At 37.2% G+C, this 17,284-nt stretch overlaps 2 protein-coding genes across 2 annotated transcripts in view; both read right to left on the bottom strand.

Moving 5' to 3' along the window:
- arrb2b (arrestin, beta 2b) overlaps window positions 1–10,407 on the bottom strand; it is a 45,991-nt gene extending 35,584 nt beyond the window's left edge. Inside the window, exon 1 of the mRNA XM_077228307.1 lies at window positions 10,083–10,407. Within this exon, the coding sequence (XP_077084422.1) occupies window positions 10,083–10,105 (23 nt within the window). The 5' untranslated portion in view covers window positions 10,106–10,407. The remainder of the gene's footprint in view (window positions 1–10,082) is intronic.
- Window positions 10,408–11,394: 987 nt separating this feature from the next.
- On the bottom strand, window positions 11,395–15,946 carry hmgb3a (high mobility group box 3a). Its single transcript, XM_077228267.1, has 5 exons — window positions 15,771–15,946; window positions 13,696–13,889; window positions 13,475–13,614; window positions 13,069–13,243; window positions 11,395–12,973 (listed from the first exon to the last, which is right to left on the bottom strand). The coding sequence occupies exons 2-5, from the start codon at window positions 13,843–13,845 to the stop codon at window positions 12,788–12,790; spliced, it is 651 nt and encodes a 216-aa protein (XP_077084382.1). The 5' UTR covers window positions 13,846–13,889; window positions 15,771–15,946; the 3' UTR covers window positions 11,395–12,787.
- Window positions 15,947–17,284: the final 1,338 nt, after the last annotated feature.

Below are 17,284 nucleotides of genomic sequence, written 5' to 3'. Positions count from 1 at the left end.
TAACAAACAAAGTGTAGGCTATATATTATGAAAGATTCATTGTGCAGTCAGCTTCACTGATAATAACAGAGATGTGTGAGATTGCGATGAACTGATGTAGGCTTTTTAGGAGCAACACCAACCTGTGCTTAAAAAAAAAAAAATCGAGAATCGAATCTAACCGTGACCTTAGAATCGAAAATGTAATCGAATCGAGGATTTGGAGAATCGTGACACCCCTACTTTATACCCAAATGTCAAAAAATGTACTCGAATCAATGAACAGCATTTATGAAGCTCCATTCTTACAGATCATTAACTAAAAAAAGTTGTTTTAGTGTTGTTACCCTTTAATATGTGCTGCGTGCTTTTCTTTCATGGCAAAATAAACAACAAAATGACAGCGATGAGAAAACGGTAGTTAAGAAAGCATATGATCATAGCGATGTGGATGTTTGCACGAGCTCTGCAATTCACCACTTTGTCATGTCTATTTATATACCAATACCAATTAATACAATAGATTGTTTAAAAGCAAGCATCTTTACAAATTAATCATTCAATTACAACAACATTTTCCACTATAAAGCGGCTCTCCAGTGTTCATGTTTTTAACTCAAGGACATCGAGAAACTGAACCGGCAAAGATTTCCACATCAAAGAAGGTGGAACCTCAGAGCACACCTACCAATAACGTAATCATCATGGACCAATAACAGTGTTATTATTTTACTCTAGCCTGTTGGAGATTCCGCCGTGTGCCGGTAACTATACATTTTTTTAAAGGCTATTTTCTATTTATATTTTGTAAGATATTGATATAGGAACTGTTGTTGTTGTTGTTGTTGTTGTTGAGTAAGCTTCATTCACAATGCATTCAAAGTTTGTTTGTTTTTGTGCTATTTTTTAACATGGCGGCAAAATTTACTATTATTCCAGATGCATAACAGTTTACTTGTCCTAAAGACAAGAACCAGAAAAAAGCTTAACATCAAGCCCTGATAACCTCAATAATACTGTAAAAACAAATCCTCCCACATGAAAAACAAGTGGACACTCACATTTGGTGTTGTGCGCAGTAAAAACTATGAAATTTAAACATGCAAAGAGAACATGCAAATTTCTGAAATGCAAAAAAACATGCAAGACCAAAGCTTTGAGAAGACCAAGCAGGAAGAGACAGTGCTGAGAAAAATAGAGACAGTAATGGATGGAGATAGTAAACGTGTGTGTGTGTGTGTGTGTGTGTGTGTGTGTGTGAGAGAGAGAGAGAGGGACTTAATCAATCTCACCGTTGTTTTAGGATGGAGCCAAGGGAAGCACCAAGGATGTCTGGTTATAATCACCTATCAGCCGTTTACACATGCAGACAATTTAAAGAACACTATGCTAACCACTCAGACACCATGTGACGTCACAGAGCAAATGTGCACCAGCACCCATAATTACAGCCTACTTTAAAGAGCTTGTTGCTCGTACTTTCAAATGCCCACATCTAGGAGCAAAGTAAAAGTTATTTGGAAAAAAGATATAGAGGTCAAGTACAAGAAATTTCCTAATTAAAACAATATAATGGAAAAAAGGAACCCAGCTGAGATTGCTTTTCCATTGCTGAGGTGCTGTGTGTGTAAATGTTATTTTTCTAGACCACTTCCAATTGGGAACTTAAACTGCTGAATTCTTCAGAATTCCAGCTTCCCGTGATAAGAGCTTTACAATATTTTAAATGCATAGGGCAATGCTCCTGACAATATAAAAAGTACAATACAGGTATTTTTAGAAAAACATACTGCTTGCTAAGACAAGAATCACTATTACTACTGCTCAAACTTCGTTCAAACCCATAACCCCAAGTATTAAACATATGTAACTCATCTGACATGGAAGATAGTTTAAAGTGTGTGACTTATTAAAGAAAACTATCATATTACTTTTCTAAGTAAGTCAAGACCAGACTTATGATTTGGGGTCGAGTTAACCCATAGATTTACACTGACACCCTTACCCAGAACACCCTAGTAGTAACCGTATACAAACCAGCTGAAAATTACTAAAATCTCCATGGCAACCACCCAGAAAGTGGCAAGTTTTGGGCTGGGAAGCACCACGTATTTTCTTCATAAAATGTAAAAGTGTACAGTGAGCTTTAGTTTTTGCAAGTGTGGCCATATTCAGCAAACATAAACCCACAACACTACGAAAAAGAAACCCATGGAGCGGAACATCATTCATTTAGGACAAAATCCCATGAGAAGGGTTAACTCAGTCCACAAACTAGACTAAGTTAGAGGAACTGGCCACTGGTTAAATTTAGAGACTTAATCCATCAGTGCAGACAGGTGTCTAAATAGTCTCTAGTGAATTGGGCTTTCTGCCTAAAATGAGATAATGGAGCCATCAGCTGATGAAATAGAGGTGTGTATGTGCGTGTGAGAGAGACACACACACACACACACACAAATATTGTGACCGTGTTGTGAGCCATCACTGATAGCACCCTTTCCATCTAGGCCAATGAGACTCAAGGGATAGTTCACCCAAAAATGAATTATCTATCATCATTTACTTATCCTCATGACGTTCCAAACCGCATAACCTTCTTTCTTCAGCGGAACACAAAAGACCATATTTGGAAAAATGTCAAAGAATTTTTCTCCCATACAATAAGTCAATGGGGTCTAATGCGGTTTTGTTAATTCTTCAAAATATCTTCTTTTGTATTTCTTAGAAAAACAAAAGTCGTGTGTGAGAAAATGACATAATATTCTTTTTTATTGAACTATCCCTCGAATTGCACTATTAGTCCAGTCATTTTATGAAAAAAGGTTGAACAAATTGCAACAGAAGCAAACTCAACTGATTTTGTATCCTCAATATGTCCTGTGTAAGGAAAAAAAAACCCCGAAGAATCCCATTAGGGGAAAGTTTAGAAAAAGACCCAAATAAATCCCATTCATTCGCCTATTCATTCTTTTTCTCACGTGAAAACGGTAAAAATTATAACCTTTGGATATCATAATGAAAATCACTGAGTTGAGTACTTACATCAAGACAAACAAAAAATGTATTACAAGTTTTTTGAAAATGTTTGTTAACATGGACAAACGGTGCATAATATAATTACGTATTAGCTAATTTGCATAATTACCCAAACAGATTCAAACATTGGGTATAGCAGGTGAAAATGTTTTTTTTTTTTAAATCTTGTTGACATATAACAGTAAAAGACTTAATGTTAAGGTCTGAATGGAACCCATTTAGGCTACCCATGAACATTAATACAGGAAGAAGTACTTTAGAAACCAGCCTTTATTAATTATTATTGCAGAGATGGAGTTTGGGCATTGAGTGCATTGGGTACGTAACTAGATTTTTTTGATCCAGACACTTTTTATTTCACCTACCTTTTGTCTTCTGCATTCTCCTTACCCATGTCTCCTGTTCTTCCCTCAGACTCATCCCCCAGAAACAGTCCCACGGCCCCAGCCCCAAACCCCATCTATGCCATAATAATTAATAAAGGCTGGTTTCTAAAGTACTTCTTCCTGCATTCATGTTCATGGGTAGCCTAAATGGGTTCCATTCAGACCTTAACATTAAATAGTTTACTGTTATATGTCAACAAAATTCTACAAGACATGTTCACTGCTATACCCGATGTTTAGATCTGTTTGGGTAATTATGCAAATGAGCACATATGTAATTAGATTATGCACCATTTGTCCATGTTAACAAACAATTGCAAAAAACTTGTAATACATTTTTTGTTTGTCTTGATGTAAGTCATCAACTCAGTGATTTTCAAGATGATATCTAAAGGTTATAATTTTTACCCTTTTCACGTGAGAAAAAGAATGAATAGGCGGATGAATGGGATTTATTTGGGTCTTTTTCTAAACTTTCCCCTAATGGGATTCTTCGGGGCTTTTTTTTTCCTTACTCAGGACATATTGAGGATACAAAATCAGTTGAGTTTGCTTCTGTTGCAATTTGTTCAAGGTTGACCCCCATTTTGGCTTAAAATGACTGGACTATAACAAAATGTTGCATTTCTATAAGTTTTCCCTTTCAAATGTTCTCCGCAGACTAAGAGGAAAAAACATTGTGAAACTAGAGAGCCTGAAACATTATCAATCACTGATGAAAGAGAGAGTGGAAAGGGCACGAGGAGAGAACTAGAACATGAGAAGAGGTGAAAACATGCACAAAACAATACATCACGCTCATGCTAATACAAGAAGAGGACAACAACATACGAGTTTGAGCATGCAGATGTCACAACACAAGCTGGAGTATGGGGAATATATACTAACCAGCCGTAAACTAACTAAGCTGCAGGATATTGCGCAAGTATGGTTGTGCAAATCCAAAAACACTGGTATAGAGCTACATGACATTTTGTTCAGCATTTAAACTAATGCTGAACAAAATGTTTCCTTCCACTTTTTCTGTTCTGGTCTTACCAAAGTGTTTCCCTGTGATTACAAATCTCACTTGTCCTTTACCCCTTGAGAATGGACTGAAGAGCCATTGTAAACATACACAAGCTAATAAAATGTTTGGCTTGGATGTATTAAAAACAGCTGTACAAGTTTCATATTAGGCAAACACAGTCTTCCTGCTGTTTCACTCTTGAATCCTTCCTCTATCTACACCTTATTTTCTCATTCCTCCATTTCATTCTTCTTCCCTCGTCGTCCATTGCTTGAGTGCAAAATGTGCAGCGCAAGTCTGTAATATAGGCTACATACAATTATAATGAGAACATCATTATAAATGTGTGATTGGGACATGAGACTTTTGTTTTTGTAATCAGGCACTCAATTATTTAAAAATTTGGATTTAGATTTATCGCCCAATTCATCAGCTATCAGTTTTCAAATATAAAGAATTATCGCTTATTGTTATTTCTGCATCCCTACATTTTAGTTATTTATGGGCATTACCATTAAGCCACATTTTCTTACACTTAAACCTTAAAAACTAACAACAAACCACTAAACTGAAGATTGTGAGATGAGCACAAAGATGTTGCGTCATTATATGCATGAATAAAAATGAAATATGCCAACCATCAGTTCAATAAAGAATAACACAAGAAGAATGGATCTATAAAAAAACAAAGTAGGTTAACACTTTTTTTACAGTGTCCCTGTAACATAAGAAAGGGATAATGTACATCCAGCCGGTTTTTATCGCAGGATAAACACAGACAGGGTGATCCCCCTGAAGGGGTTTATTCTGAAATAACAACCGGCTGGATGTACAGTATCTCGCTTAGGCTATTACATGGCTAATTGCTACATAAGTAAATAATTAGACTTAATATTGACTTGAGTCTAAATATTTTATTAGCTCTTTAAACGCACCACGAAGAAATGAGTTGCTAGCAAGCGGTGATGAGATGAAAGTTAACCGTTTAAAAATGATACCTATTTATTATCTTACAATCGTCGCAAAATGGCAGCAGCTGCATTTGTATTAGGGCTGTCACTTTTGTGAAAAAATCCTGTTCGATTTTTGAGACATATGTGTTCATTGAATCGATTGTAAAATCGATTTTTCCATGTCTAAAGACGTTTCCATTTTCAACAGCAAATATTGACAAATCCACGGACAACTAACAGGCATTAGGACGAACGTAAGGAGGGCGCTTGAGACGTGCACAAGTCAGCAATATTTCTGATGATTTATTGGCGTGAAGTTTTTTGCAAGGTGACAAACAGGAGTGCAACATTCAAGGATTGAAATGGACACACGCCAAATTCGGATAAAAATGAACTTTGGCGGGTAACGCTGTCATATCACGAGCCAATTTTGCGTGTTTCTATGTTTACTCACTTTGCTGGGGAAGTTCGTGTAAGCCAAATCTGCGTGGATTTAACGCAAATACGCAACTCGTGAGTCCTCATGATATATTAAATACAGCGCATTGCGCAGAATCTGCGCATTTCTGGCTTGCTTGAAAACACACACGTCACTAAGCAACAAGTAACGGTAACAACGTGCTTGTTCACTTGCACTGAAGCAATAGCGAATATTAAAAAGCATTTGGTTAACAGAAAAGACATTGTTATTTCCCAACATCCTACATGTTCTGTGCACTGTATTGATCTGTCAAACTAAAACACATTTTTGGTAAAAAAAAAAAAAAAAAGGCAGTTAAAATCGATTCCCTATTTTCGTTTTCGAAACTTGTGTTGGTTGATCCGATCGATTGTGCAATCGATTTTCGAACGTAAAGTGACAGCCGTAATTTGTATTAAACAAGAGAGCGAGTCAGCAAAGCCCGGATAACACAAATAATTGTACACAAATATTAATTTGAGTTTTAATATTTTATTAGCTCACCGAACATTAAACTTCTACACACACACGAAAAAAGTTTAAGCGTATAGCGCCGACTTCAGTAACCCAGATGAGCCTGTGTTATTAAATTTTACTGGTTGTTATCAGAGGATAATAGCATACCACTGGATGACGCGATTGACCAATCAGAATCAAGTAGCCTATTCAACAGAATCATGTAATAATTTACAATAACAGTATATTATGCATAATTACAAGCAACTAACCTTAAACCAAACCCTAACCCTAATTATATGTTGGTAATTAATATTACTCAGTACTTAAATGTATAATTACACTGAAACAGGGGCACTTTAAAAGTGTAACCCAACGTAGTTTTGCCACCTGGATAAATTTGGCAGACAACATAATTGAAGAGCAAAAATAAGGCAAAACAAATATTACTAAATAAGTGCACAAATATAAATAAACTTGGATGCAACTTGGTTTTAGCAACAAAAAAAAGCTATAATAAGCAAGCATATAAATGTGAAAAGAAAAACGGATATCACAGTATTGGCCTCTTGTTGACGCATCCTGTTTCGTTAACCCAGAAAATGTGTAATTATCAAGCATGGAAAAAAAAAAAGATATAGACATAGAGTGGATTTCATAAGACCAGCACAAACCACTGAGCTGCACGATCCCCCACCACCCCCACACCAGACAGCCTCCGCAACAACTCCAGTGACTGAACCAAGCAAAATCTACCTAGCAGAAACAGGCAGGGCTATACTATTTAGATGTATGAGGTCTTAGGTGGCAAAATATGTTTATAAATGGAAATTATAATAAATACAACAATTATGGAGTGGTAGCGAGCTTTAATTTACCCAAGGCTAATTTGAAAGCACAGAAGGGCCGATGACACCTACATAAAACGCCTCTTTCACAGCTTTGCAGCGCTATGAATGTGTGTCAATCAATACGCACTAAGTTTGCCGTGCATGGGCTGCTCTGTAGTGGGCTGATGAACAACTGCTCCCCACGCACAAAAGTCATGCTATTTAATCTTATTGCAATACAATAACTATGCAACAATCCCTGCTCTCCTTTTGAAAGCAAACATTCACATTTCAGCAGCAATACCAAGCTTTGAGAAGAGAAATCTAGAAGTTAAAGGTATATATTCCATCCAAAAATTAGGGGTGTAACGATACACAAAACCGATTATTCGTTTACGATTGTCCTGCTACCTAGTAGCCTACAGTGATCTGTCACGCCACATCAAAGAGCGCCAAAACGGCATTTATTATTTGAATTTCGTGCTCAAATAGACAGAATTTGAAAGATAACACCTTGCTTATTATCGAAAGTAACAAAACACGGAGGTTGCTATTATATGGTGTTAATGGTGGTTAGGCTACAAAACTGAATTCGTTGTGTACACATAAGACATGGGGTCCAATGATCCAGGGCTGGGCGGGCTAGCAGGGGGCGGGGCGTGTTCGGTACGCCATAAGAGTATCGCGATACGTATCGTGGGTTCTGTATCGCGGTTTGGTTTGAATGTCGTTACACCCCTACCAAAAATGTAAATAGGCTATTTCACCATTCACATGCATCTTTTATCCATACAATGAATGTGAATGGTTTCCAAATACCCTTTGTGCTCTGGCAAGGAAAGAAAGCCATACAGGTTTGGTATAAACTAGTGAGGTTGAACAACTTGAACCCTATAAATACTAAGATATCATATTTAATACATTAATTTCTGAGGCCCTTTAAACATTCATGATCAAAACTGTTGCACACAATCTACTACTGTACATGCCTTCTGCCCTCTGATTGATTTTTCATACCTAATTCATGTCCACCTTCAGGACATGTGACTCATTGCTGTGAAAACTTTAATGATTTTTATAGAAACCAAACGCAAGAATAACTGTTGTTAGCATTATTTTAAGATTACCAGTTACTGGACTGAAGCAACTTAGGCTAACTTGTTTATACATGAAAAATCATGTTAAAATGTATTGCATAATGTTTATTTATTTATGATGTAACACCATATCAGCAGCAATGACTGTATTCATGGCAATCACCAGTATTTCAATTAAAAATATAATAATTATGATAACAATATCACTTCATAGTTTACAATAATTTAACAAAAACATACAAATATACCAATAACAATAATAATAACAACAATAATAACATAGAATCTTTCAATTTAATATATGATAGAAATTCAACAATTATTCTAGGAGAACCCTTTTAAAAATGTCTCTATGCATAAAATATGATACAACAGGCTTTTAAGTAAAGTTTATCTGTCAATCATCATTGAATTGCGTTGGATTATGTGTTTTGTCCCCAAGGTTAAAAACATAGAGCTTTGGTCATAGAACTATCATTTACACATAATCGTATTAAGAAAATACTGAGAGCTATAGAGTGACAACTAATATTTATGGGAATTTAATGCAAGTAGCCTGTTTTGCTGTAATGGAAATCTCATTAGATTTACATGACAAGCTACAGGAAAATAATCTTACTTTTTGGCCATATAAATAACAACATATACACCAAATTGCATGTTATTGCTCAGTTTGGATTTCTGGATAAAAAGGAGCTGTTTTTTTATATCTTGAATGTGAGCTCTATATTATTGTAGGCCATAAAAGCTTGAAAATATGCAAACTGTTTTGTCTAAAAGTTCAACAAACTGTTTCATCTCTAAAAATTAGATTTTGACAATAATCCCAGATGCTTTACAGGGGGGTTGTGCATGTATTCTGCAAGTACTAACTGTGTCATATGTCAAATCAACATCAAAACAGGGTAACCTGACTGAAACACCTCTGTTAAAGCCCTAAATGTAGCCTATAGATACACGGGAAGCAGAAAGCCCTTGGGTTTCCTCTCCTCCTGGTGTGAGCCGTGACATGTAAGCAGAATTGAAGGCACAACTGAGAGGATTGCTGGGTTACTCATCAAACTCAGCGCACGTACATGGTCGCCCACAACTCGACTATCCATCTACACTGCGTCTATAAGGCCTATTCTGCGCGCACACACATAGAGAGAGGTGCTAAAACGAGTTTTAATCACATTCAACCCCTCTGTTTGCTGCAACAGGAAACGTCGAGGCCTTTTCTGAAAGTTGAGGAAGTGCGAGTGTAACGTTAGTGATGAGCAGGAATGTCTCGCAATGGGTGCGACAGACTTTTCGGTTTCGGACAGTGGGGAGGAAAATGATGAACAGTGCTCGTTTACATGCATGCGGTATTATACTAACCTGTGGTAGTAAGTGCTTGTTTTTGTAGAGAATAAATATGACCAGTCGCAGCGAGCGCTGCAAAAAATATCACAGTCACACAACTTAAGTCCTCAAACAACAAGATAACATCAGATCGCGGCAGACAACACGAGCAGTTAAAGCAACTATGCCGCATTCCCACGCCTAACTTCACGATTTCAGTTGCAATTGCTTTTCTAGGCTGCACAAGAAGGGCTGTCGTTTTATGGTATAGCGTGCCGGTCAGTCACCCCACCCTGTGTGGAGTACATACGATGTCCAGTGATCATGTTTTTAAGAGCGGTTGCTTCGAGTGCCGATGCATATCCTGTAAGCTACACAGATCTAACGAGTACCTCACTCAAACTAATAGGTTTCCCACGACATCCCTCCAGCCTCTGAGGTTTGGTGCGACTGTTCATCATAGGATGGGCTGAGAGAATATGATATCGTGACTTCAAAATTAGAAGTCAGAGCAGCAATTGAACCTGCGCTGAAAACTGCCTCTTACCTGGTCCCCGCCTTGTCGCCCATCTCCGCAGGCCTTGTTCCTTTAATAAGGGGAGATGCTTTGTAATGGGTATTTAACTGAGCCGAGATGTCGAATAAAGTGTCCCTCCTTTCCTCAATCACTGGCACTCTCGCTGGCGTTCAGGGTAGTTTCCGCAGCCCAGAGACGGAAGCCTCTCGCCCCACTCCGCTCGCTGCCGCTTCAGACACCAAGCGACTGGGCTTTGGCCTCAGAGTTTGATGAGCACCACGAGTAGCCAATCAAATGCGGAGAAATATCGAACGTCATCCTCGGGTCACGAAGTACTCCCTCTTTGCCCTGGGGACTACCAATCAAATGTAAAATGTCGTTAAGAACGACCGTGTGATGCTTAGTACAGTATGAGGAAAAACTAAAACATTTACATATTTACGTGTATCATGTGGCGTATCCAAGAGTCTGTTCCGCGTTCTTTGAAGAAACCGCGAAAATATGTTTGCAATACAACTGACAGGATTTGGAAGGCTTTTGCATTTTCATCTAAATGACAACCATAGAAATGTTATCGGATACCACTAAAATGTTACAATTATTATGAGAATATGACATTAAGCAGGAGAGCAACAGACTGGGAACCGATAGTTAATTTTCTACAGGACAAACTAATATAGAGTTCATTTATGACTGCAAATGACTTCTATTTAATTTCAGTATGTCACTAATGTAATTATCAAGAAAAAGAAGAAAAAATCCCATGATGGTATTATGTAACGCAACCATGAACTTAAACGTCGAAGCGTGTATAATACAATAGAGCCTTGCGCCATCTAGCGACTTAACGGTACATAACATACACATATGAATCAGGACATTTTAGTCTGACCAAATTGAAAATCATGGATTTAGTCTAACCTTTATTATTTAAAAACCATGGTGGACCGTAAGAACCTTATAACACAGCCCTTTTGCCCTGAACTAAACTTCTGAATGCCTTTCTAAGCTTACACATATTGCACTTGAGGCCATTATTTTCATTTTTAATTTAAAAATCATTGCTTATTTTGAATAAAGAACTGTATAAGCTTCACACACGTTTGCTCAAAACATCATGTACTCTATGCTCTGAGATTTCAGTATCACTGGGTGCCAGGGCAAAAGCAACCATTAAACCTTTCAACCTTTAGATAGTTTTATTTACGGATATGGTGTCCCAAATCATTCCTACACCCATTTTTTTTATCACGATATTCTAGATATTGTTTAGTAATCCACATTAATTAAGGTCCAGTTTCTATCTCATGTTCTTGGTCTAAATACAGTCATACAAAACAAATAAAAATGTTTCAATTTAATTGCAAACCTCAAACATATAAAATGAAAATCATAGATACAGATAAGTACAGATTCATCATCAGCATTGTTTCTTACTTTATATTCAACAAAAATAAGGATCAAACTAGGAATGCACCATATTGTGACCATTTTGGACAATATTATAATTTCCCCCCCCAATGCTAACATTATACGTTTTATGCCATATTTCAATAGTGCTAATAGTTCTCGTATGCTTCATATTGTAACATTTTGACATTTTAAACAATTCAGTATTTCTATATTGGTACATTCCTAGATCACACAACAGTTAATATATAGGAAAGAAAATATAAACATCTTTCCTATATTGATCTTGTATGTGCTAATATCATGTAGTATAGTAAACAACATATAGCACACACCCCTGCAACAGGACTAACTGACGTGCTGGTGGCAACTGCTCTTTTGCACTGATTTTTTTCCTAAACTGGACAAGGAAGAGGAAGCTTCAACGAGTTCAGCATGAAATGTCTGATATCGGTGCACAGTATACAAAACTGTGACACGTTTCCACATGCAACATATTACAATCATAAACAATATCTACTCAGTGTCAACCATATACAGAGCTACACACTCAGGGACCTCTTAAACAAAAAGAAAAATATAGGACAGGGATTTACATATACAGAAAGGGTATTACTTGTTTAAAGGCCTTTTGTTATACAATTGATAAAAGGATAAAACATGGGCTAGGAAGACACTGGGCTACCATGATGAAGTGAGAGCTTCACATGCACGCGCACGCACGCACGCACGCACGCACGCACACACGCACACACGCACGCACACACACACAGCTGGAGGTAAGAAACTGTGGTAGGTAGGGTACGTTTACACGACAACGACGTACTAAACACGGAAAAGTTCTTCCTTGTGTTTTTTTGCGTACAGGCGAAAAACGCATCCCCGTTCACATGGATCTGCTAAAACGACCAAAAACATTGTATTATACATGCCAGGCCAGTAGTTGGCGATGTCGCTTTGTATAGAAACACTACGCACACACCTATAAACTGAACACGTAATATGCATGCGCATGGTGTCAACGTTTTAACAACTTCGTGATTTTGTAGTTTACATGGACGCAATAACGCATCGTTTTCAAGTTCAAAAACCGAGTTGTAGTGTAGATGAATGGCCAAAACGCATAAAAAGTTTTCCGTTTTTAGTTGAAAACGGTGTCATGTAAATACCCCTAGGTCTCTCGCCAACAGTACAAAAAAATTCCACCTCTATTAAAACAACATCTGGCTATGAAAGACCACCAGTGTATTCCGTATCTACTGTACTTCAATTGGGGAGAAATAGTTATTATAGTCATAATTGATCAAACACACGAAAATGACAGTCTATTCATCATCATCATATTCATCATCATCCTCCTCCTCGTCTTCCTCCTCCTCATCATCTTCATCATCCATATTGCTCTTCGCCATTGGTTTCGGAGCCATACAATTAGCCATCATTCCCATGGCCATGGGCATGGGCATGGACACACTTCCAACCTTGCCCTTCGTCTTGTAGTCCGCAACATCCTGCACAAAAAGTAAATATTGTTATATTGTAAAACACTGGAATTGGGATATGTTGCATGGTGAAAAACTATTGAAGCATCTAGTTCGAGACATGCCTTTTGATACTTGTCCTTCAGCTTGTTGGCCTTTATCAGGTAGGGTTGTTTGTTGGAATCTGTGAGGCTGTTCCACTGTTCGCCTAGTTTTTTGGCCACATCTCCAATACCCAGGCTGGGATATTGAGCCTTGATTTGTGGACGATGATCCGAGCAGAATAAGAAAAACCCAGAGCTGATGATCACAAAAGGTGGCAACATTAAATTAGTCATCAACAATTGAAAGACAATGATTCATGAGGAATGATAAAATTTATTTTTAAACACCAGAATATAAGAATATATTTGACAGGATAGCAATGATAGCCATATACACCATCAAATCCACAAAATACCCTTCATAATAACTGCATATAGACCATTTTCGAAATATTGAGGTAATTCAGTGTGTGGGATGTCTACTCACGGTGGTCTCTTGGGTGCATTGGGATCCTTCTTTTTGCCTCTCTTTCCTCCAGGCATGTAGTGCATCATCTCTTGATCATAACGCACCTTATCCTGTTTGGCCATGTCGTCGAATCTGGATTTCTCTTTATCGGACATTGCCTACACAACAAATCAAGAGAATTTACCTCTGCTTTGGTAATATTAGAAAATAATATGAGAAAATCTCATTGCAAATCTAACCTTCCATCTTCCAGAGCATCTTTTGGAGAATTCTGAAAAGCTGACTGGAATCTCAGGGCTTTTCTTCTTGTGCTCCTCTCGGCATGTCTGGACGAAGTAGGCATAAGAAGACATCTTGCCCTTGGGCTTCCTGGGGTCCCCTTTTGCCATTTTCGTTAAAGGAGAGGGGCTTAATTCCACTAAAGTCTTCTCTTCTGTTGTATTTTTTTTAAATATAAAATAATAGGAATAAAGAGTATTAACACAACAGAAAAATAGAATATTACCTTTTCTGCCAGGTGTGGCTATTAAAAACTAGTCAAAACACAACACGCCTCGATCCCACTCATTGTGCTTTTGTATTTTAGATGGTACAATATTACTAAACCCAGTGGGGTGCAGGGCTTATTAAACTAAGATGATACACAAAGGGAATTCCAGACCCGTCCTTCTTTCGTGGGGGATGTGAACTGATTATTAATGAGACTGATTGGTGTTCACTGCCCGTTTTTAGGAAATATAATGTGCCACCACCATATTCTTTTGTGGCTACTGTGCAATAATAGTTAGCAACACACATTTTATTGATTGTTTCTATTACAAGCAAAAGTTTGGACTAGTCTAGTCTAATGCACAGACATGATTGAATTACCTTCATACACAGTCTAAGTTATATATCAGCGCATGTGATGTGGTGGTAGCCAATAAAAGTGTCTACTAAAACAAAAAGCCCATCAGCTAAAATTATTCAACATCCTTCACATGAATGCATCCTCATGACAGAAAGTGTTCTTTATTTTGGTAAATCTTGCATACCTTATTAATATTTTATTTTGAACTCAAGTACTGTTCTTGGTTTAAAAGTATGCATTCTGGCGTTCTGCCTGTGTACAAGCATATAGAGCGGTATATATAGTAACTGGTATAAGCCCTGCCTTGCGCTGCTGTTCTTCATTCATTAAAATGGCTTCTTTGCAGAGCGAGCAAACAGATGGGTTCACCGTGCAACAAAGCAATACACACCCCCCTCGGGTTTAAAAGACGATTCTAGCGATTCAATGGCATTAATTAAGAGAAAAACATATTTATCAACTAAAACAGATGTTGTACTTTTAGTTTCAAATGGCTGTAAAGGGCTGTCAGATCGTATTTTATTGTATTTAACTGTTTTTCTAAGTTGAGCCCTAGCTGTGGCTTGGCGCAGTGCTGCCTTAACAAAGACCACAGCCAGCCATTGCCTATGCGATTATATCCAACGCAACTGTCAAGCTGGAAAATATGATAAATCACAATATACGGTCTTTATTTAAATACAGGTAGTTAAAGATAGCCATTTGAGAAGGAAAGCGAAAGGAATGGGCAGTTTGAACATAAAATATACGTTTTCTGTTAAAAAAATTATCCCGTCCTTGCTTCGTGAAGGAATAGCTGCTCGTCAATGGTCTCAATCGCCAGCCATTTTAATACACGTCAGGCGCGTTTGTTTAAGTTGGAAAGGGGAAAATGCAACAACATGTTTCCAGCGTGCATAAAAATTCATTTTTCACATCAAAAGATAGAGAGTAAAGAAGTATTGCATAAGCGAAGGATCTCGCGGACAAAATATAACATTACGTGGAGATGTCATCGAAATCGGTCTGTATAGAAGAAGGCAGGGTGGTTCATAGACAGGACAGAGCGAGCCATATTCAGCAGCGATGCGCGTGAAGAAAACAGTCCGGGAAAAATCAGTTTTATAACTTTTAACCTTATAGTTAAAAGAAAAGAAAACACCATCAGTACTGTTAACAGTAAATCTGATAAATTAGGTTTGACCTCTATTAAAAACATTTTTATTTTATTTCCACATATTCCTGTGATTTATTAGAAATTATAAAGAGAAGGATTGGCAAACAAACTGCACATATACACAACTCCTTCTTGACATTCACATATGAACGAATTTATATGTTTTAAGAATCACATTTCTTCTGTTTTGGATAAATAAATGTTAGTTTCACATTTTATTTGTAAAAATCTATAAACGTGTATAAAATGAAATATTTTAGCTAAATATGAAAGAAATAAGTTGTGTTAAATATTAGAGTTTTCCGTACCTGTGTTGTTGAGTTGATTGAAATCTCGCCACTGTCTTCCCTTCTCTCTCCTCTTTAAACCCCATGCACTCAGCCTCGCGCTAGCTCAACACGAGACCGGCCTGATTGGCTAGGCAGTCTCGCCGATTCAAAACAACCTCCATTCCTCGCCATTGGGCAGCGCTGCATGCACATCTAGCGGCTCTTCTTCCAGATTGGTCCTGTCGTGTGTTTTCGTACGCCCAGCCTCTTTACTTTTGAGGATGCTTCCATGTAGAGAGTTTACATAGAAAAACTCTGGGCTTTAGTTTCTACATTTTCATGTTAAGGTTAGTGCGTATACTTTATCGACATGTATTTAGAGGATGCTAGTCAGAATCAGAATCAGAAATCAGAATCAGAATCAGAATCAGAATCATGTATTTAGAGGATGCTAGTGAGCCTGAATAAACATCAGGTTGCCATTTTCGTACTTTCAGTCTTTTAATTGCCCTTGTATTTTTTTGTTTTTTATTAGTACACATATGCTTTAAAATCTACCGTAGTAATTCTGGTTTCCACCAAAATATCATCATATTAGTCTACTTAGAAAGAATGGATAATAGTCCTACAATGATCTAGACCAAAAGGCTTTGCACAGCTGTAAGATAGCCTATAATGTCAAAATAAATTACTTAATTAATCATTATGGAAAGTAACACATCATGTGCATAAAAGCAACAACCATATGCCTACTTTAGGTAGTACAAAACCAGGCTGAAATCGGTTGTTTGGTACCGTTAGTTCCAAGGGACCAAAACACATATTTCTCACATCTCTGTATATTTCACACGCACTGTTCCATCAATTTTACAGTGGGGACACTGTAGGCTTCTTAGCTGAAGGCCCCTGACAGGAATAGATGGTTTTAATATGTTGTATGCATTTAAAGTGTTTTTTTATAAATAAAGATATTTTGGGGGAGTGCGTCACACTTTAGATTAGGGTCCCATTCTCACTATTAACTAACTATCAAATATGACTTTTGTCTCAATAAACTAGTTAGTTAGTAAGATAAATTTAGGTATTGGGTAGGATTAAGGGATGTTGAATATGGTCATGCAGAATAAGGCATTAATATATGTTTTTTTTAAGTGCTAATAAACTGCCAATATCCTAGTAATATGTATGCTAATAAGTAACTAGTTAATTGTGAGAATAGGACCTATTATCCATAAGGCAGCCTGCCAGAGCGGAGAAGCTTGTCCTCTTATGATTCATGATATACCATCCAGGGTCCATGTGTACTTTCTTTGCTATATTTATAGGCAGTGCAGGGTAGATAACTTACAAATCAGTTACTGATTCCAATTACATTACAAAAATTGTAGTTAGCAAGGTAATCTAGATTCTAGATTACTCATTTTAGTAGGCTAATATATTCTGACTACTTTTTGATTAATTTTTAGACTGCACTTTTAACCTAACTTGTTTATCACATTGATTTGAATAGGGTAAACTTGTACCATTTTGATATAGAAATACAAAGAGACCGA

This window comes from Siphateles boraxobius, unplaced genomic scaffold, assembly GCF_051911475.1.
Source record: "Siphateles boraxobius isolate OS27281-9 unplaced genomic scaffold, OSU_SipBor_1 130, whole genome shotgun sequence".
Taxonomy (NCBI): domain Eukaryota; kingdom Metazoa; phylum Chordata; class Actinopteri; order Cypriniformes; family Leuciscidae; genus Siphateles; species Siphateles boraxobius.
This window is presented reverse-complemented; position numbering and strand designations above follow the sequence as displayed.